This window comes from Genypterus blacodes, unplaced genomic scaffold, assembly GCF_046128005.1.
Source record: "Genypterus blacodes isolate CSIRO-AG114 ecotype Tasmania unplaced genomic scaffold, CSIRO-AGI_Gbla_v1 ptg000067l_1, whole genome shotgun sequence".
Lineage (NCBI taxonomy): Eukaryota > Metazoa > Chordata > Actinopteri > Ophidiiformes > Ophidiidae > Genypterus > Genypterus blacodes.
In genome coordinates, this window is record NW_027466879.1 from 382,796 (window position 1) to 403,956 (window position 21,161).

At 42.5% G+C, this 21,161-nt stretch overlaps 1 protein-coding gene across 1 annotated transcript in view; it reads left to right on the forward strand.

Moving 5' to 3' along the window:
- Positions 1–21,161, forward strand: part of itga11a (integrin, alpha 11a) — a 41,624-nt gene that overhangs the window by 13,833 nt on the left and 6,630 nt on the right. Inside the window, exons 3-21 of the mRNA XM_076155276.1 lie at positions 1,772–1,884; positions 2,358–2,449; positions 2,834–2,948; positions 3,110–3,237; positions 3,425–3,573; positions 3,648–3,792; positions 4,788–4,953; positions 5,231–5,301; positions 7,496–7,640; positions 8,473–8,621; positions 9,774–9,917; positions 13,174–13,377; positions 13,622–13,752; positions 14,680–14,846; positions 17,267–17,406; positions 17,833–17,943; positions 18,032–18,117; positions 18,285–18,495; positions 18,616–18,714. Coding sequence (XP_076011391.1) covers positions 1,772–1,884; positions 2,358–2,449; positions 2,834–2,948; positions 3,110–3,237; positions 3,425–3,573; positions 3,648–3,792; positions 4,788–4,953; positions 5,231–5,301; positions 7,496–7,640; positions 8,473–8,621; positions 9,774–9,917; positions 13,174–13,377; positions 13,622–13,752; positions 14,680–14,846; positions 17,267–17,406; positions 17,833–17,943; positions 18,032–18,117; positions 18,285–18,495; positions 18,616–18,714 — 2,566 coding nt within the window. The remainder of the gene's footprint in view (positions 1–1,771; positions 1,885–2,357; positions 2,450–2,833; positions 2,949–3,109; positions 3,238–3,424; positions 3,574–3,647; positions 3,793–4,787; positions 4,954–5,230; positions 5,302–7,495; positions 7,641–8,472; positions 8,622–9,773; positions 9,918–13,173; positions 13,378–13,621; positions 13,753–14,679; positions 14,847–17,266; positions 17,407–17,832; positions 17,944–18,031; positions 18,118–18,284; positions 18,496–18,615; positions 18,715–21,161) is intronic.

Below are 21,161 nucleotides of genomic sequence, written 5' to 3' on the forward strand. Positions count from 1 at the left end.
ACCCTCATGACAACTTAAGGCAACACACCGAGTACACTCGTCTCCTGTTTCTAAATGTTACCAAAAGTGATTTAACATCAGTTTTGAAACCTAGGGGCTCACAAGCCCGACTGCCGATCCTAAAGGTGCAGGGGTATTTTTTTCTTGAATTGCTAGACTTTGACCTGTAAGTCCAAGCAGGAAGGTGGCCGCGGTCTGCTTTTGCTATAAGTGGTGTCGAGTGTCTTTCCTGTGGGGTACCACTGAAAGAAGTGGAAGAGCTTTTTGTGTGACGGCTGCTTTCTATCTGATTTGTACTTGGACTACTAACTTGTTTAAATTCCTAGCTGACCTACTGTATTTACTGATGCTGTTGCAGGAATATAATTGGTTAAAGATGCTATTCTTGTCTATGAATGAGTGCTTACAATACATCTTAAGGTCAATGCTCATAAATAACTTATACCCTGTGATTCTTCCACACATGTTGTTTTTATTGTACAGTAGTAAGTTTAGCTGAACACAGCATCTGTGTGTGTATCATGTATGTGCAGTTATACATGAAATCCTGAAGGCAATGAGAGAAACTTGTGACTGTAGCACGGTGTCAGGATGGAGCCATAGGGGGCAGATAAAGATAAAGATATCACCTGATAAACAACATATATCATGGGACGTAGCATGAGACAAATTTAATGCCTAAGAATTCTTTAACCTCTTCAACACAAAGGGGCTTTTAGCTCAGAAACCTTATAAATTATAGCCCTCATAAGGGCGTCCGTCAGGCCTGAGGTAAACACTTTTTTACCACTTCAAGTCCACTAAAACCTCTTATTGACATTTATAAGACCACACTGACCTGCAGGAAACCCACTCACAAGTCAAAAGACGACTTCATGCAAGAAGAATGTCTAGCAGCCAAACCAGCTCTTTGAGGAGATTTAGTCCTGTTTAAGAAGTTAAAAAAAACCTTAAAGAACCTTTTCAATCAGATATATGTTGTTAGGAGTTGGCGATGGCTATGATTGCAACCCACCTTCCAAACAGAACGTTGAGATAGGACAATTCAGCGATGTAATGTCCATATGTTAGATAGGGAAGACAGATGGTGTAGAGAGGCCGTTTAAATCAAATCGGAGCAACCTTGACAGAGGCCAGAACTATTCCACCTATGGCCATGGATGACTGAGAAAGACATTCACAGACATGTAGCAGTTCATTAAAGTGCTGCTGGGTCTCAGTGGCCTTTGCCTGGTACAACCCTGACAACATGTGGATAATGGCACACTGAAAGAGACGCTGAGTGAGAACCTTCACAGACATTTATGAATGAGCTTCGTAGCTGCCTCATGAATTACCCCCTAAATGCCACATTTATGCCCCTAAACAAACATTCCAGAACTTGATCTGTCATTAAAGTGTAGCAGTTACGATGTCTGCCTCCAACGTGTAGATTCACACTTTGCTCCTTCCTGTTCAAGGCACTAGACTGGAGACTTGGAGTTGCAACACCATCGCCCCTAATAGTTATTCAACTTATTATTATCTTAGCAGAGGTCAGTTTGGTGCTGCTATGAGTATGTACTGTTTATTCAGCTCTGTTTTTGCTGACCTGTACAGTCATGCCATATTTCCTCAGGCAGTATGTTCCAGTTCTCTCATTATTGCTTCTTATTACACTCACCGTTAGCTGTTAATACTATATGACTGTTGAGTGTTGTGTATGTATTAGTGTTGACAAGATCAATAAGAATTCCTATCATCTCTGATGTTTGTATGTTGGTTCTTACAGGTTATTGGTGGGTGCCCCGTATGAAATGAACGGCCCGTACCAGACAGGAGACGTTTATAAATGTTCCCTCAGCAAACGAATCAATGCCAATGGCTGCTCCAAGCTCAACCTAGGTATAGTATCACAACACAATACACAACCTTTAACACAGAATCACAACACAAACTGCAGGACAGAGTCTGAGCATCAGGATAAGTGTGTGTACTTAAGAGTCTCTTCAGGTTTTCCTCCACGTCTCTCAGTTAGCATCATGGTGGCATGTGTGAGACAGAAGTGTGGCTACCATACCAGTCATTCCACATTTACAGTTGTTTTTACGGTTGATGTACATTTCAACGTGTGTGTTATACCACACAGCCCACCACATGCTCCTTCATACGGGACACACATGTGAACACATGAAGTTTTGTAGCAGAAACGTTTAAGATCTGAGGATGTATAATGCTCCTTTGGCGAGACAGCAGTAACAAACCCAGATGGTGGATGTTTGCGTTTATGTTTGGCCTCAGAAGGACAGTGAATATATTTAGGTTTACATAAGTCTGTGCTTCCAAGATCAATTCATTGAGATTCGTTTTCCCTCAAGGAAGGATATCTCTGACCAACGTATCAGAGCGGAAGGACAAGATGAGGCTGGGAATGACTCTCACATCAAATCCTAAAGACAACAGCTTTGTGGTGAGATCTGGGTTAACATGATAAAGTATTGATTATCCTCCCTGGTGTCCCTTTCTTCCACACTGTACAACATACAATTATATACAGTATCTGGTTGCTCCAAGTCTTTGAGTGACACCTACACTCCAACTGAAGCCCCACTTATTTTAGTAGCTACACTATTGTATCAAATTGAACTATTTTCTATCTTCACATTTTCTGTTGTTTTTGGAACCTTTTGGGAATGTCCACTACAAATTAAAATGAAATTCTGTCAGTTTGTTCTATTTACTGAGGCTCACTGAGAGCCTAAACCAAAATGAGGTTATGGGGTTTGCAGTAGCGCGTAGTGATGTCCTGAGGTCAGTCATGCTGCTGCTTTAAGATCTTTGTTTTATGTTGCAGGCCTGTGGGCCACTGTGGTCCTATGAATGTGGCAGCTCCTACTACAGCACTGGTATCTGCTCCAGAGTCAATGCAAGCTTCAAGTTCTCAAGAACTATTGCTCCTGCCTTTCAAAGTAAGGTTTAAGTACTTTTCCTGCTTGACATATACTGTTACCAATGCACAGCTTATAAACACAGCTGAGGAGTCTTTTCCTCATTTATGAATGATTTATGTCTGTCATCTTCATGAACCATGTGCTGCCAGGGTTAGTCCTCATCTCCAAATGTGTTTCAGAATGTGAGACCTACATGGACATAGTGATCGTTCTGGATGGCTCTAACTCCATCTACCCCTGGTTTGAAGTGCAGGGTTTTCTCATCAACATTCTTCAGAAGTTCTATATTGGACCAGGTCAGATTCAGGTATGTAAGATTGAATTTACATACGTTCACTGGGATTGTTCCTTATTGGAGATCACAAGAAGATTATAGTGTGTGTTTATGTGATTTCCCTTGATGTGCTGTATGTATTATTTATAACAGAAGGGAAATGTTTCACAGCCTGGACTTAATGCTGCAGATGCCTCATCATCAGTGTTTGTTTGGACAGGTTGGAGTGGTTCAGTATGGGGAGAAGGTGGTCCACGAGTTCGCACTTAATGACTACAAATCAGTGGAGGAAGTAGTGAAGAGAGCTCGCAATATTGACCAAAGGGGTGGGGAGGAGACCAACACAGCTCTCGGCATCAACATTGCACGGTACAGAATCTCCAAACGCAGCATCTCAAGGCCTTTATTCTGTTTTACTGAACGTGTGCAACATGTTCTCACAGCTCACAAGCTTTCAAGAAGGGAGGGCGGCGAGGTGCCAAGAAGGTGATGATCGTGATAACTGATGGAGAGTCGCATGACAGCCCTGATCTCCAGCAGGCCATTGAGGACAGCGAGAAGGATGGCATCACTCGTTATGCCATTGCCGTGAGTCTGCTAGATCAATTATTCCACTGGGTTTGGACTCTCAATTTTTATGAGCTTTCACATAGATTTCTGACGGCTTATAAATTTCCAGCACTGCATTAAAACACCATAAACATTAATGAGGTGACCTCATGGAGATCTCTCAAGAGCGAAGGACAGTATGGAGCCAGGACCGCTCAGAACCGTTGGAAAAGTCCAACGTGGAGCTCAGTGGAAGTTCAGTTAAAGGTGTAAATGATGGAGACCACATGCTTCTTTGATGGATGCCACTGCTGCTATTGGCATTCTTGATTCCATCCAGTGGTTTTGCTGGGCATCTGAGCAAACGTCTGAAGTCGTTTGGTAGAACATCAACTTGAACTGGTGACAGGATGGGATTTGTGTTAAAATGAAGCAGAACTGAGAAAAATGTATGCACATCCAAAGAGATTTTAACAGTTGCTGGACAAGTCAGGGAAGGAAAAAGTTAAGACTTCACTTCCATAAATATTTTGATTAAGTGCAGTGAAGTGAAGTAAAGTCAAAGTTTCATGCGTTGTGGATCTGTGTCATATACAGTGTAAGTACAGCTCCGACCATCCTGTAATTACATTCCACAACATGTGTTCTTACTCAAAATCCACTGACTACAAATCATCTTGATGACAAAATCACATCCCGACAGTAATCAGCTACAGGACAGCAGTTAATCTTGAAACTCACTCAGTCACCACTAGGGCAACATTTACCTCAAATAAATGGCTGGATGGTTAAACCAAGACAAATTTAAAATCAGAGTATGAACTTGTGTTGTTTATTGTCTTTGTTTGTGGAATGTATTTCAGGAAATCCTTTAAATTCTAACTCTAACCCTAACCCACTGTAGCCAAAACCCTCTGGAACCATCCTTAGTCAGTGGTAATGTTCAGGGTGAGGCCTGATACGGAGCCTTTAAGCTCTTACAGCTCATGAGCGCGTTTGGTTGACTGACAGACTGTTTGATGTTGTCTTTGCAGGTCCTTGGCTACTACAACCGCAGGGGAATCAACCCCGAGGCCTTCCTTAGCGAAATCAAGTACATAGCCAGCGACCCAGATGACAAACACTTCTTTAATGTGACGGATGAATCGGCGCTGAAGGATATTGTGGACGCACTTGGAGAGCGCATCTTCAGTTTGGAAGGTTTTAAAAGGAATTCATTAATCCCAGAAACTCGAAACCACACAGCCATAGAAATAACTTGTAACTTTATTTTTAGTCTTTTCATATGTTATCTTCATCAGAGAGAAATGATGGATCTGTGTGGGATGATGCAATATCTGTGCTATTTCTGTGTACACACAGGATAGTTTTCAGGTGTTTAGTGACTCCGGTGTCGTTCCTCTCCTTAGATTATTATTGCAGATGAGAGGTTAACGTTCTGTTGCTGTAGACGTAAAAGTCTGACTTGTTTACACAGGAACCAGTAAGAATGGGACAGCGTTTGGTCTCCAGATGTCCCAGGCTGGCTTTTCCTCACACAACGTAGAGGTGAGTCTCATTCCTTCACATACCAGCCGTCAACATGTACAACAACACAGATTGTCCCAATTGCTTGAGCATCATAACTCCTCACCACAACCTGTCATTTATCACTTTGCACCCCCCTAAGGGACCTGCTGTGTGGCCCGTGAGGTTCAGGTCACTCTGATTTAGGAGCCCCTGACACAACAGACAGACTTTTTCCACTCCAGCCATTCAGAGATGGGAAATAAGACACCACTCTTACCCCAGGGAAACATATTAGTAGGAGGCTGAGATTCGTTTGTGACAGCTCTGCTGGAGAATGAGTTGTTTTTCTTGAGACTTTGTGGAGTTTTTTTCATTTCAACGTGAGCGCATATAGCTGCAGGTGTGCTGGCTGTGAGTGTGATGCAGCTGGAGGAGAGAGATAAGCAACATCCTCCACTGTCACGGCTATTCATACCAATTAATTGTTTTTCATTCCCTTCTGTCTGGCTCCATCTACATCCCGGGGTGACATTTGCTGATGCAACAGCTTTGATTTCCACTGCACTATGTGTCGAGGGAGTTATAAATAAATCCCATTCATGGCAAAAAATATATAAATAAATAGCAGGCGTTTCAGCTGGGTGGCAAATATGCATGGAATATTCTGTCCACAGGGCCGGATTCCAGGGATAACACTTGCTCAAGAACACCAACCTGAGTGCTGAGAATAGGATGACTTCTTGGAAAGAATGTTGGTGCTATAGAGGAGAAAAACAGTCAGCCATTCCCAGATGGCTTTCTGCTGAATCTGATGTGGTGCTTATGTCATAGAGATCCACAAATTGTATCTGTCTGAACGATTTGTCTGTGTGCTGAATGTTTCCTTTACCATAACTCAACCATTATGTAGAAATATAATCTACAGGCCTGTGGTTGCATAAACTTTTACTTGGTTCCTGCATTTATCAGAATGCAGCACATGCATTCTTTTGGTTGAATATGGTAAGCACTGCATCCTATATAGACTTTTGGACACTTTGGATATTTATAATTGTACTGTACCACCATGGTGGAGCTCAATGTAGAATTGAAGGGGACATATTGTACAGACTTGCATATTCTTATTTTCATTTAGGAGTCTATTCTGAAACATTCAGGGTCATGTTTCCTTGTAACCAGATGCACTGGTGGGTAAATCCAAACGTGTTACATGTTCATGTAAACATACTATGGAGGTAAAGGGTTAATCACAAATAAACCCGTCAGGTCAGTCCAGGACCTACATGGATGCATTTACGTACATGGGTTCATCCTCAAGTTGCAAGGTTGATGATGTGTGTGACAATATAGCGCACTATTGCACGGCACAAATGAAGGAAGAAATAACAAAAAGCCTCATCTGTTCTCTTTAATGCTCATGGTTGAGCTTTTGGTAATAAAAATTGGTTGTTGGTTTTTAGGGTCGAGCTGATTTGGGGTTTTTATTCATTTGCCATGGAAACCATTCAGACCAAAACAGATAACCGCACAGGCTAACACGGATGTCAGAAAGGGAAGTTGTGCAAGATTGGTGAGCGCACAATTCCATCCATTAGGCAGGAATGGCGAGTCTTCCAACAAACGCTAACGCTGGAAAATGTGTCGTCGGCATATTGTGTAGGGCAGAAAAGAGTGGGCTCATTAAAAGAGAGGAACCCTGTAATTACAATGGCAGTGAGTCAGAGTGTGGTGAACCGTGGAAGCAGAGATACCTCTTATCTCTTTGTGTCTGGACTTCATGACACACACCAGTGGGTTTGCTGTGTAGATTGTCAATTATAAATGTGTTGTTTGATAGCTTTGATACCAGACTGCCAGACAGATACATTCTCGCTTCTTACTGTGTGAGCGTGTTGTTGATTAATAACACAGCTGTAAAGCATTCTGTCTGAGTGTGTGTGTGTGTGTGTGTCCATCTGCCTGTCAAAACAGTAACTAGGACAGTTGTCATCTGGTTGAGATTGAGCAGGTTGATGGGGTTATGGTCAGGACCTGAGCTATCCATCTGTTCTTTCTCCTTGATGATTAAGGTTATGACTTTATAAGCATAAATCATAGAATACTCGTATAGGCCACGCCCATTTGCAGCAGATTCACATCTCCTCACACAGTTCTAGCTCAAAATTGTGAATGTAGAATGTCCTACATTCATCTGAGTTTCAGATATTTAACCATATGACGCCTTAACCTGCAGGATGGGATTCTGGTTGGTGCTGTCGGGGCTTACGATTGGAACGGAGCGGTGCTGAAGGAAACCCGACAGGGGAAGGTGGTCCCTCCCAAGTCCTCCTACACACAGGAGTTCCCTGAAGAGCTCAAAAACCACGGTGCCTACTTGGGTGAGCTGAATCCTTCATTCAACACTTTCAAGCTTCAACAAGCTGCAAACGGACACGAATACGAGGTGATGAAAAGCTGTGATGTGTACGGTTAAAAGAAGGGAAATAGAAAGTATAATTCTCTTGTAGTCATGAAGGATGGTTGGTCTTAAATCCCTGTTTGCATGCTCTTTCTCTGGTGAGGGGATGTATGGCAGCTCTGGTAGAGGGCTTGTGGTTTAGCACCAACAGTCCTCGCAGCAACCCATCTCTATAAAGTGCTCCAGTGCTTCCCACCACATCCAGCCCCATCTCACCCCTCTACCACAGAGCTCTGCTTTTACCATCAGTGGTTTTTCTCTCTTCTTACCCACCAGGCTGCCAGTGGAAGCCATTCTAGACTCAATAGTAATATGAGGTGGAGGCATAATCCTGGACAGGCAGGGAGAAAGAGAATGCTGGGAACAGAGAGGGATGAGGAGAGGAGAAGGTGGAAAAGCAGACAGGGACTCTGTGGAATCCTTTGTAGGAAAAGGAAAGACATATGAGGGGAAAAGGATCAAAAGGAATATGTGCTTAACTCAATGCATTCGCTGAAGTGCAGTTCTTTAAACTTTTTTCTTAGCCTTTATCCTTTAGTTAGATCATTCACCACAACGACATATGACACAATACAGTGCAGCAATGCCTTTGATCCTTATAAAAACCAGACACACACTTTCAGACACCGAAACAAACACCTAAATGTACAACTGCACATTGTTATGCATTCACTTTGCTCTTTAATGATGAGGACAAAACTAACCGTCACATTCTCAGCACATTTAATGAGTGTGTGTCCATGTCTGATCAGGTTATACGGTGACATCAGTGGTGTCGGCCAGAAACGGACGTCTGCTTGTAGCTGGAGCACCGCGCTTTAACCACACTGGCAAAGTCATCATCTTCACCCTGAAGAACTCGGGGAACCTCACTATCCTGCACTCGCTCAAAGGACAACAGGTACCAACACTATATTATATTATTATATCCTTTATTTCCATAACTGGGCCTTTTATATGAGTTTACATCATTTCAGGAGGAAGTTACTCTACTGAAAGCCAATTAAATAAACTGATGAATCAACTGAGTGGGCTTTTCTATCAGATGTATTGATTGCTACAACATGTGTGGTTCTATAATTCAAAACATCAGCATGATTTCATAATGACTAAATTAACCTTCAGACTGAAACACTTCATTTTTCCATGACCATGTGTTTTATGAACATCTTACCCAACACACAATGGCAGACACTAAAAAACGTGTTTATGAATGAGGGAACATTGCGTCTTAACTGTGTGTGTGGTGTGTTTTATGAGCTACTCCCACTGTGTCCAAGTCACACATCTGGGTTTGGCTTCTGAGCACATACCAGGATTATCAATATCATTAAAAAAAACAAAAGTCTTGTCCTTTTCTTAAGAGAAATGATCCAAAACTATCTTGATTCTGTTCAATATTAGAACCGAGGCTGCACAATAAATCATCTGTTAAAAGTATTTAATATCACAAGCTGGGTCACAATCACTTTAAAAACGATCAGCATCCTTTCAACAGGATGCGGTCCTGTGTGTGTTAATGACCGCTACAGTCAGACCTGGCAGCTCTTCACAGGCTGCAGACCTTAGCAGATCATGCTGCAGCTTCCACTGTACATTGTCAGCAATAGCTCGTCCAGAACAACAGATGTTTTTTTTTTTTTTTTAGTAATCTTTCTTGATTTGGCAACTCATGAGGAAAGTCTTTTTATAGACAGATGTTTCTAATCTGTAAACCAATAGATGATGTTCCATTCAATGTCTGAACCAGTCTTTCTCAATAAAGCTCTCAGACTCAAGAATCTACTGGTGTCTTGACGCTCACCACTCGCCTTGACATGATATAGGCCCTGTTTGTGTATAATCCTCAAGTTCAAAGCTGCTCCAGATCATCGGCAAGTCATCAAACCCAAACAGCATCTGCTTGAGTAAACAGTGAGGAAGGCAGAAATGAGTTTGGGAACCATCTGTTTTGGAATTTAAATCCACCACTCACAAGTAGTTACTTATATATTTTGATTTGTTGATTGGTTAAAAAGATGAAGAGTATGACATTCATGTGTGTGTGTCTCAGATCGGCTCGTATTACGGCAGTGAGATTGCCCCCCTGGACATTGATGGAGATGGTGTGACAGACAACCTCTTGGTGGCAGCACCCATGTTCTTCAGCGGAGGCATGGAGAAGGGAAAGGTCTACATCTACAGAGTGACAGAGCTGGTGGGTAACACACCACAAACACACACTGTGAACTGTGACAGCACTTTATTACTATTATACAATCCAATGCAATCAGTACAAAAGCTCTGCATTACATTGGACCGTTGTGAAGGTCGTTTTGTTCAGCCTCAGTGACTCAGTGTCTCATCTCTTGAGGGAGCACATTGTAGATTAATTCTAGCGTTTGCCAACCAAAAGTTCTCATGAGATTCCTTTGGACTGTGTTAAATTGAAAGGTGGTTCTATGTTTTTGACCAACCCCATTTATAAACGTGAGAGAGGCAGATTATGAGAACCATCTGTTTATACAGTGTAGCCCAATACAGCACCACCTTTGACCATAAAGTTCAATCAGCACCTCTCTGACACTAAAACTGCTCCATGTTGCCAGGGTGAATTGCAGGGTCGCTGCATTAGATTGCATTATATAGTGCAGGTGTACCTAATAAAATAGTAACTCACACACATACACGCACACACACACACACACACACACACACACACACACACACACACACACACACACACACACACTGTGACTGCTGGGCTGCAGAACAATGCCCCTATACATCCACTGGCTGGTAGGTAGTAACCCACTCATCCATTGAACTGGGTCAACACCTGTTCAAACTAACTTTTTCTCGCACACCGAACCAGAAGTGCTCTGCCTACTGTAACACACAACGAGCCCACTCTGCTGCATGCCAGCCCCACCATTAACACAACGCATGCGGCTGGCAGACAGGTGACACTTGACCTTGTGCAGATCAAATGAGAAACTTTTTACAATGCCAGTGCACAGTGTGTGTAAATGAACTCACCGGGAAAGTATTCTGCACCTTCAAAACTCATTTCCACTCATTGACTTTGTGAGAGCTTTGTTTAATAGAAGGAAAACCCTTTTGGTATTTTAGATCTGTCTCACTCATTGGAATGATAAATGTGTTCAGCTGTTTTGACTGTGTGGGCCGAGCGTGGAACAGATCTGAGCTATCTGCCACGGGGTTTGACTCACTTACTCAGAGGAGCAGAGGAGCAGGTGGAAGGCCAAGCTAAACTCACAGGTAGCTTTCTGTTGGATAACAGTCATGAGAAAATCCATTTTATTCATTGTGATGATAATTCAAATGTGAAGGTGCTGCAAAATATGTCAGTCAGTACTTTATTATACACTCACAATTTACACACTTGACCTCCAAATGATGCAAACACGCTGAACACACAGTTAATGTACATCATGTCCATTGCTGTATTCACATTAGTTTGAAATATGTCAGTGTTAAAGTCAGCAGAGCTCGTGCTTCTCCTGGTGTAGCGCTACATTTCATCTGCGTCACAGTAAGTGATGAAAAGTATTATCAGGCAGAAGATGAGTAAAGATTAAGGATCAAGGACTCGTTCATATTAAATTCCATTTGCGTCTAAGCCTCAGAACAAACTTAGTGGAGAACTTCCAGACCAAAGACATATTTTATACCAATAATTTGGCAGCTTTGACAAAGTTAAAATTCCATCCACTGTCCTGATGCACGCTTATATTAGCTGAGCAACCGCAGACTAGTTATGACCTTTGATGGTCTCTGCACACACACACACACCATATGGTTCAGATTTAATCACCACTGAACATATCATTCCCAGTTTTCCCCATCAGTCTGGCTCTTTGTCACACACGGACACATCAGGTAGCTGAGGAATCGCTGCTTTCCTAAATCAACTCCCTTTTCATTTATCCAAGAGAAAAAACAAGTGATCTCACATTCTGTCTGCCAGCAATGAATTATATTCTGAGGAACACCGGGATGCCAAGTGGAGCAATGATATGCATGACTACTGATGGGCTCAAGTATTTGGCTCCATTTCCTCAGATTGCGCTCGTTAAGGGTTTTTTTCCAGTCGGGCGGATGGAGTAACTTTCAAAGACATGGATATTTTCCATGTGACTTAGCCGCACTAAGAATAGCTTAAGAATAGCCTCACATCAAATATACAGAAGCTATACCGCATTCTTTGGTTCTTTTATGATCACATTCTTTACTTTTTGTTGACGGATAGTAAAGATGTTTAAGTTCAAATATGAAGAATTAAGGGATTGTGATGAAAGTCAGACGGACATCCGATCCATCTTTGATTCTTTTTAATCCCATTTTGTTACTTTTTCATATACTAATAAAACATGGGAGTTGATTCTGGAGATGTTTATGAGGTCAGAGGACAGTCTCCCCCCTCCCCCCTCCCCCCTCTCTCTGTCCTGTTATGAGATCTCTGAACTGAGGGCTCATATGAGGAACAAATCAGTGCTTTGATCTGGAAAACTGAACTGTGATTAAGGCAGCATGATCACTGCACAGCACGAAGGACTTTGTTTGACTAACACATCTTGTTTTTATAGGATTTTCTACTCTTCTACTAATATACACTTCATAAAGCCTGAAGAAGAATTGTCCTGCTTAGTTTATCTTGATGAGTTCACTTTGTGTGTAAAGATAAACTCTCTGCATGTGTGTGTCAGGTTTTGTTTGTAGTTTGTAGTCTCAGCATGATTGCATGATGTGGAGTTTCAGGTGTTAGAGGGATACTTCAGAGCTACACATGAGGTATTTGGAGGTAATAATATTGATGTATGAACATTGGCGGGTGACGGCCCATCTGGGTTATTGAGCCCTGGGTCATGGATGTCCCAGCAAGAAGTTACAACTGATTCATTTGAGCTTTGAATTGCCTGACTGGCTGGTCTTCACTATCCAGGTGTTCTTTATTCCATTGTTGTTGTAGTCAGTCTCTGTCAGTCTGAACGAAGCATTGGAAACACATGAAACAGTGTGGATACTGCATGTCGTGATTTAAACTGATCCTCTTCACTGCTTTTGATTTTTGTCTGACAAACTATTCCAGCATGCAGGAAAGCTAATATCAGTGCTTCGACTCCACTGCCATCATTTTTGGCGTGCAATAGTCAAATATGACTACATTCTTGATGCAGGTTTTAAAGGTCAATGTTTTTAATGCATTTCCTTTTTGGTTCCTTTGAATTTCCTGTGAATGTTTCTCTTCCTTTATGTAACAAAATTATGAAGTCTTTTTGGCCTGGCTTCTCTCAAAGTGCCTCGACGACTTTGACTAAAGAATGCAAAATTCAATCAGAAATGTTCATGAGCATGTACCCACAGATGCCCACTGGCATTATTTGATGTCTTAAAAAGATCAAGCGTTGCATAATCATGGGTGAGATAACAAGTGTGCCCTGCTTCCTCAGAATCGTTTCATCCCAGAGGGGGTGCTAGAGATTCATAATGGAGGTCAGAACGCTCGCTTTGGCTCATCGTTGGCTCCGGTCCCTGATCTGAACGGCGACGGCTTCAATGACCTGGTGGTTGGAGCTCCGCTGGAAGATGATCACAAAGGAGCCATTTATGTCTTCTTCAGCCAGCAGAACAGAATTCTGCGCAAATACAAACAGGTAAAGGACCGTGACACTTTGTTTTTGTTCTTACTTGTTAACTTAAAGTCAAGTATGGATTTCTACAGATCATTTGAAAAAGAGGGATAGATCCAAGTAAATGAGGTCATATTTGGTTTAAAAAGATAAAAGTTTGGCTGTAAAGATGCATATTACCCCAAAAGAACATTACTGAACAGTGTGCAGCTGCGATTGTGCTCATTGTTGGTGTGTGTGTGTGTGTGTGTGTGTGTTTCCCTCTCAGAGGATCGCAGCAGCAGACCTGGGTGCTGGCCTGCAGTACTTTGGCCGTAGTATTCATGGCAAGATGGACATGAATCACGACGGCTTAGTGGACTTGGCGGTCGGCTCGCTTGGTGCTGCAGTTCTCCTCTGGTAAGTTTTTTTGCTGAGTCAATAAATAAGTCTGTTGTCTGAGGGAATGAAAGCCTGTAGCAGTTTTATGAATCAGAACAAAGTCTCGTACAGTTTGGAAGAAAAAACACTCGTGGCAGAGGATTAAAGTTTTCTCTTTCCTTCATGGTGCGTGTGGCTGTGTGTGTGTGGCTGTGTGTGTGTGTGTGTGTGTGTGTGTGTGTGTGTGTGTGTGTTGAAGTCACCTCCTCCTATATGAATATTATCACAGCACTCAGGAAGTATCTGTAAACGTGCCGCTCTCTTTTCCCCTGGTGTGTAATCCTCCTCTCACAGGTCTTCACTTTTTGCCCGGCACACTGAATCCCTTCCAAAGCCAAATAATTGCAGTTGATCCTGAGCTTGGAGATGCATGGAATGGGGCAAAGCAGAATTTTCCTGTGGTTACTGTGGTCTATTCATTGGGAGCATTGTCGAAACAATGCACTTCTTTATTGCTCGCCTGTACTTTTTTTTTTTTTTTTAATCTTGGACAATCTGAGATGACTAATGAACCAACAGCAGGTCAAAGGTTAAAACGTTCAAGCTCAAGGCCATTAAAGCTACAGTATGTGTCTTTGCTGAAATCCTGATTACATCCAGATAGGAAGCTACAAATTGAGTGAAAACGATGATGCTCCTCGCCTCCTACTGAAAATTTGCTACCACCGTTAAGCCACAAGAGACAAATTCATCACTACAAAATGAAAAGTGGCTTGTGTTTATCTTCTGATATCTGATCTGCCTCATGGTATGAGACAGCACCACGGTAACTTCACCTCAGGGGGAAGGATGACCTCATCAGTAGGAGCCACCCACCTGCTTTACATCACAGATACATTTTTGTGAACCATCTTCTCCAGCTTGCAGAGGTCATGTTTGGGTTGATCTTCTTTCACGCCCTCACAGGTCACAGAGTGTCATCAGGATATATGCCAACGTGAAGTTTGAGCCCAGCAAGGTCAACATCTTTGTGAAGGACTGTCAGAGGGGTGGCAAAGACGTGACCTGTATGTCAGCCATCGTGTGTTTCAACATCACAGCCAGGACGGCCATTCCTCCTACTCAGGAAATTGGTAAGCCAGAGAAAATAATCCACAGCTTTGGAATCGCCGTGAAGTTTCCTGGTCTTCCTCTTGTTTTTGCTTGAAGTATAACGTATTCACTCTCTCTCTGTCTCTCTCTCTCCCTCTCTCTCTCTCTCTCACATTCACTCTCACTCTCACTCTCACTCTCTCTCGCTCTGGCTTTGTCTCTCTCTCTCTCTCTCTCTCTATCCGTGTCTCTCTCTGTCTCTCTTTCCCCTTCTCTCTCTTGATTTGTGTTCCAAGTTAAGCATTTGAATTCATAAAGGGGACATATTGTGCTTTTTGTTTCCCCCCCTTTTGTACCGTTACACTGTATAGTCAGGTGTTTGTGTTAAACAGTGTTCATAAATTGTTACTCATAGGTCCTCCACTGCCCTGAAAGCTGTTTCTGATTGGTCCTTTAATGCTCTTCCATGTTTATGTCAACAAGGAACACATAAAGAGAGCCATAGATGAAAATAAGGTGGTGTGTGGTGTGTAATCCAAACATCTGAAGTGGAAATCTATTAGGACGTATATTTAGAATGCTTAGAAAAAGCCTAAATTACTCTTTTACAAAGTCACCCATACACAATCCTCATCTTCAGAAACAGCTGGGCCCATAAATTCATATTTTGCACCTGAAACTGCAATGAATTTCAGCTTTTGTTTGCACTTTGACAAATGTGGGAATTTATTGCATGAAGGGAGAAACAGGGCTGTGTCTGACACCATGTTCAGGCACTGAGCCCTGTAGATGTAGATCCTTCATGTGTTGGCTCAGGCCGCCTCTGCAGCATGTGGCCTGCAGTAAAAAGTGCGATGGTTTCTTCCACCCAGACAGGCGCCAAAGCCAAACGTTCCTTTATTAGCGCTGAGAGATTTTGACGTTACTGCTGTTGACTGAAGACCAAAGACGATGCTATGGCTTACAGAGATCCTATTATATATGGACTTACTCCAGTACGGGACAATTTGGAGGTACTTGTGAGTATTGTCCTTTTGTCCTACTTTCTGCTTCCACTCCACATTCAGAAGAAACCAATGTTTACTCCACCAAAGATGTTGGCTGTGATTACCTTTTACAATGAATTTTAAGTGAAGTTAATGCGCCAAAATCACGTCAAGCCATCCATCATTACACGCCATCAAAATGACTTCTTTGGATTTTGATACTTGAGCGTATTTTACTGCTAAATGCTTCAAATTCTTCAACTGAATTCTGAACTTTTTCTTGGAAGCCATCACTCCATTGTGACATCAGTACTTCTTCCATCACCAGGTGTGTGTGTCTGTCGGCTGCTCTCCCCTTTAACTTTGTAAATACAGATGAGTTTTGTTTAGGGTCTATAAGGTCACAGGCAGCTCGGCCCTGCAGTCCACTGCTGCTGTGGTTTAACATTACTGGGAACACTGAAAGGGAAAGAAAAGAGATCCAGTTGCTGTGTGAAATCTGAGGTGTTGGCTCGGCAACATCGGCCCACCTGCATTGAGTTTCTCACAATTAGTTTGAAGAGATGAGATATCAGTGTTGAGTTTCTGTGTCTTTGTGGTCAAGGACAGGGAGGTGCGGGGGAGCGTGTTCTGAGTTAACCCTGTGACCCTCCAACATCTTTATCAAATCTGTCAGATGGGGCAGAGCAGAGCAGAGGAAGACCGGAGGGAGTTATCTTGTCTTCCACGGTTGCATGCAGTGGAACACGTTTGTTTAATTTTCCTCTCATTGTCGTGTCTGAATAGTAATGCGTGGCAGATGTGCGTGTGTTTGCGTCTGCTGTGGTCCGCTCGGCAAAATGGAACCGTTTGTGTGTCGGCCTCAGTGAGTTTAGTGGTATTTATGCAAATATTGATTTAAGTAAAGAGTTTCCTAATCAAGGAGATGAAATCAACTGTGTTTAGATGCTACTGTTGGGTTGTGTATTGTAGGTAGTGTAGTGATGTAGTTTGATATGAACTGCTTTCTACATCCTGCAGTTGTTATAAAATGTTTTTCTCCATTGGTGACACCAACAATGTGCTTGTAATAGTTTCCTATTTAGTGTGTAATGTGTGTGCAGAATGAAATAAACAAATCAGATTTCCATAGTGTAATTCTGCAGCTGGCCTGAGCATGGTGTGAGTGTGTGTGTGTGTGTGTGTGAGTTCACCCTTTGTAGATTTTTACTGATGCTATAAAAACTGAAGGCAATAAAAAAATGAATCCACTCTGAAGCCAGAGGGTTTGGATTCATGTACATGTGGGTCACAAGTTCAGACTGCAGCTAATATCAGGTTTAACTGCCACAGAGAGGAAATCTAGGCCACAAATAGTCAATTAGTTTGGAATCACTTCAAAGGAATGAAGGGAAAAGAGCTCATCTATCTTAGAAACTCACACACTGATGGATCTCTAACTTTACTCATTAATTACTGCTCCCAACTCTTCCTAGGGATCAAATATAACGTGTCAATCATGGAGAGACGTTTCAATCCACGAGCCGTACTGGACAACCAGAACAGACAGCAGCCTCACAACCTGACCCTGCTGCCTGGGGAAGAGATCTGCCAACACATCTACTTCCATGTTATGGTGAGTTCACCCTACCTGGGTTTGAATATAACGCATTCATCATTGGTTCTCCCTATTACTAAATATGTTATGGTTTTCATTATACTATGGTACTGAATTATGAAGTGTTAGTGGCATATGTAACACAACAAGCTCTCTCAGATGCATTTCTGCTCTCACAACAAACTCACAGAATCACAGCTTGTGTTTTACACAAATCTCAGCAAAATCCCTTTACTTTGATCAAAAAGTCTCAGTATTGTAGTTTATAGTTGAAAAACAAACATTACAAAGGAAATAAAGTTTACATTTAGAGCAAACTGTTCAAGACCACATCAAGGGTTTCACAGTAATAAAAGAATATGAAACATTTTTTTAAACTTGTATACTGTTATAATGTTTAAGTAACTTCACAGATGAATCTTTATACTTCATGTTTTATAACAGGAGACCACAGACTATGCCAGGCCCATCGTGTTTGCTGTTCAAGTGGGGCTGCAGGACCCAGACCAGGGACCGGTTCTGGATGATAGCTGGCCTACTGTTGTCAGTACAGAGGTGAGAGACGGTTGATTCTATAAATAAACCTACAATTTTAAGATCTGAAAGAGAAATTTGTTGTTTATTTTTCTGTTTATTCCTTTAGCTGCCCTTCTGGAACGGCTGTGATGAAGATGATCGCTGTATCCCTGACCTGGCCCTGCAGAGTACCACTGACCTGATGACTCAAACGTACGCACACGCATGTTCGTCATAATACCTCAGCACACACATTCACAAATGCTTACACAGAGCCTGCATACGCACATACACACATCAATGTAAACCCTTAATCTCATCCTCAGCCCCACTTATTCATGATTTCCTTCTGCTTCCTCTCCCACCTCCCTCCCCCCTAGTCAGTTCTGCACTCAGCCTACACAATCTAGTGGAGCTTTCTGCCGCCATCAAAGTGAAGGCGGGATGGATGGATCGCTGAGGGTCTTAGAGGCAAACAAGAGGAGGATGCTGGTGGATGTGCGATTAGAGAATAAAGGAGAGAACGCCTACGGCGCTCGTCTCAACTTCACCTACACAACCAACCTCCGCTTCTCTAGCCTCGTAGTGAAGGTACGGAGCGATCACACAAAAGCAGCGCGTGTCACATTTGCGATGAGAACAGAATAGAAAATGACTCTTTAGATGAGATCAAACAGAAATGAAGTCGTGCCTGTTTTTAATTTGATCCAGGACAACTCTGACATCAAGATCGAGTGTTTCACTGAAGACAAACTGAGGAATGAGAAGATCTGCAATGTCAGCGCTCCTTTCATGAGAGGCAAGACGCAGGTGAGACGCCACAACAACACAGCGCATAGATCACTTCATGTATGAAAGGATTCAGAGAAAGGCTTTGATTTAGGTGTGAATCATCCTCTCTGTATTCAGCTGACTGAATGGAAAACAGACACATAAGCTGTTTTTTCCAGCATGTAATATTCATTCATGTAGGAGCTTTAGTGTAATGCTGTAATGGTTCTGAATCGAGATGAAAAAGCTTAGCTGCTTGGACTTTAAATGGCAATAAAAGTCTGGGTAAATGTCCACAGCCCTGTCAGGGCAATCTCACAACTGTGCAGCTCTTAATGTGCTGAAGAAACACTGATGTGGACCATATAAGACCACAGGGGCCTGACACACATGCTACAGGCTTCAGATGACCATGACACACCACACTGGTTAATGCAGGAACCACAAGCCAACCAACAGAAGTCCGTTTAGTTCTGGCTTGTGAGACGCCTTCATTCCAGTCAGACATCAAAGTGGACGACAACACACAGAACATCTACATGAACTATTTATATCTTCATCTAAAGTGTTCTAATTGTTCCATTAGTTTAAAAGGCTTCAGCAGCTTATTGAAGAAACGACAGAATGACATCACATTCGTTTCTGAAAGGTTCAACGATTCTCTTCCCAATGTGCTTTCCTCAATGACACAATATTCTGTACAGTACACACAGTACAGTACACACAGTACAGTACGTCCTGTATGATGGAACATGACACTCTGTGTTGTTACAATACCACTTACTGGTGTATCTCTGTGTATGTGGCTGTATCATCAAAACCTATCAATCGATAGAAAAAGGGAAAGAATTTCAGTAAAAGCTGCCAATTTATTTATTCATCCTCATTAGCCACAGCAAGACAAATATCCAGCAAACATTTAAAAATGAATGTGTAATGTTTAAACCATGTTTGTCATATGATCGATGACATACTGATGGAGAAAATCCATGTTATGGATTGAGAGTGATATTGAAGCATTCACCCTGAGCCCCTGGTTCTATAACATAGATCATATAGATGCAGTTGTTTGTCATTTGATATTCTTGTTCAAGGCAACAGGCTTGATAGGAAAGATGCATTTACTTTCAAAATATCTTCCTCAACTGTAATGAATATTAACTTTAAACCCCCAGGTGAGCCTCAGTAAGACGTATATAAATATATACTGAGAGAAACGCTCTTTGGTTCCACCTTTGACTTGCTTCTCCTGTTTTCTGTCATCTGTTAGTGATTCTCACTCTCTTCTCTGCAGTTACTTCTCTTTTCCGCAGGCTTGTAATGTCCACAATATTTATGAGCCTCAGCGAGGAGTTTTAGTTTCTCCAGGGTGATGTTTGAGTGGACTGTGATAAGGATGACAGTCATGGTCATCGTCCAGTGCGTTTAAAAGCTCTGCTATTAAACTGTAGACGGATTAGATACAGCTCATCTTCTCCCGCTGATGTCTGGACAAACTTCTACCACGGCTGCTCAGAGTGCTGACAGAGACTGTGGGAGTGAAGTCATGTAGGTGATTGAAAGTGTTCATGTAAACACACACACATACACACACACTCTCCACAACATGATCCTGTCCCTGCACCCTAACCATAACCATGGTATTATCACAAACAGCAGCCATCCCCTCGGCAACAGAAATATCAGGGCATTTGACTGCCGAGCTCCCCAACAGCACAACCAAGTGGACTCTGGTCACCCTTTAGTTCTCTCTGAGTGATTCATACCCACTCATTCAGTTTGAACAGCGTCCAGAGCCACAGAGCTGATGTGCTCTGGTCCAGAGCCTTTTAAAAATGTGGCACAGAGTTAAACATGGCTGATTGTGCGCCGGTGCGACTGCCAAACCACAGTTTAGCTGAAGGAAAGCAGGGAGCTCGGGGGCAAGCTGTTTAAAGAAGCCAGTTATCACGCTTGTTTCTACTGTTCCGGTTTCTCTCAACCTGTTTAAGAAAACACTGAGTAAACTTAACTTAGCTTGTGTAGCAGCAAAGTAAGAACTGAAAAGACCGGAGTGTACGTATGCGCTCGCCGTAACAAATTTGTTTTGTTATGTCGGTGGTTGAGCACAAGACGTTGAACAGAAAACCATTATATTGAAGCAATGTTGTTTTAGCATCTGTTCTGTAATTGACTGTCAGTGTGGCTTGGGGTGGTGGGGTGTGTGTTGCGTGTGTGTGCGTGTGTGTGGTGGGGTTCTGTGACATAAACCGGGGAGGAGGAAGACGAGCTTCAAGCGCTGTCTGAACTCTCATGCTCAGCTATGCCGGCGCACAAATATCTCCCAGCCACGGACACTGATGTCTTCCAAACCCACACCACTAGCCTGCATGTGTGTGTGTGTGTGTGTGTGTGTGTGTGTGATGATGCATTCTTCTGTGAGTGTGTGTGAGTGTGTCTTCATCTAACATTCTCCATCACATACATTGTTTTTCAAAGCAGACTGG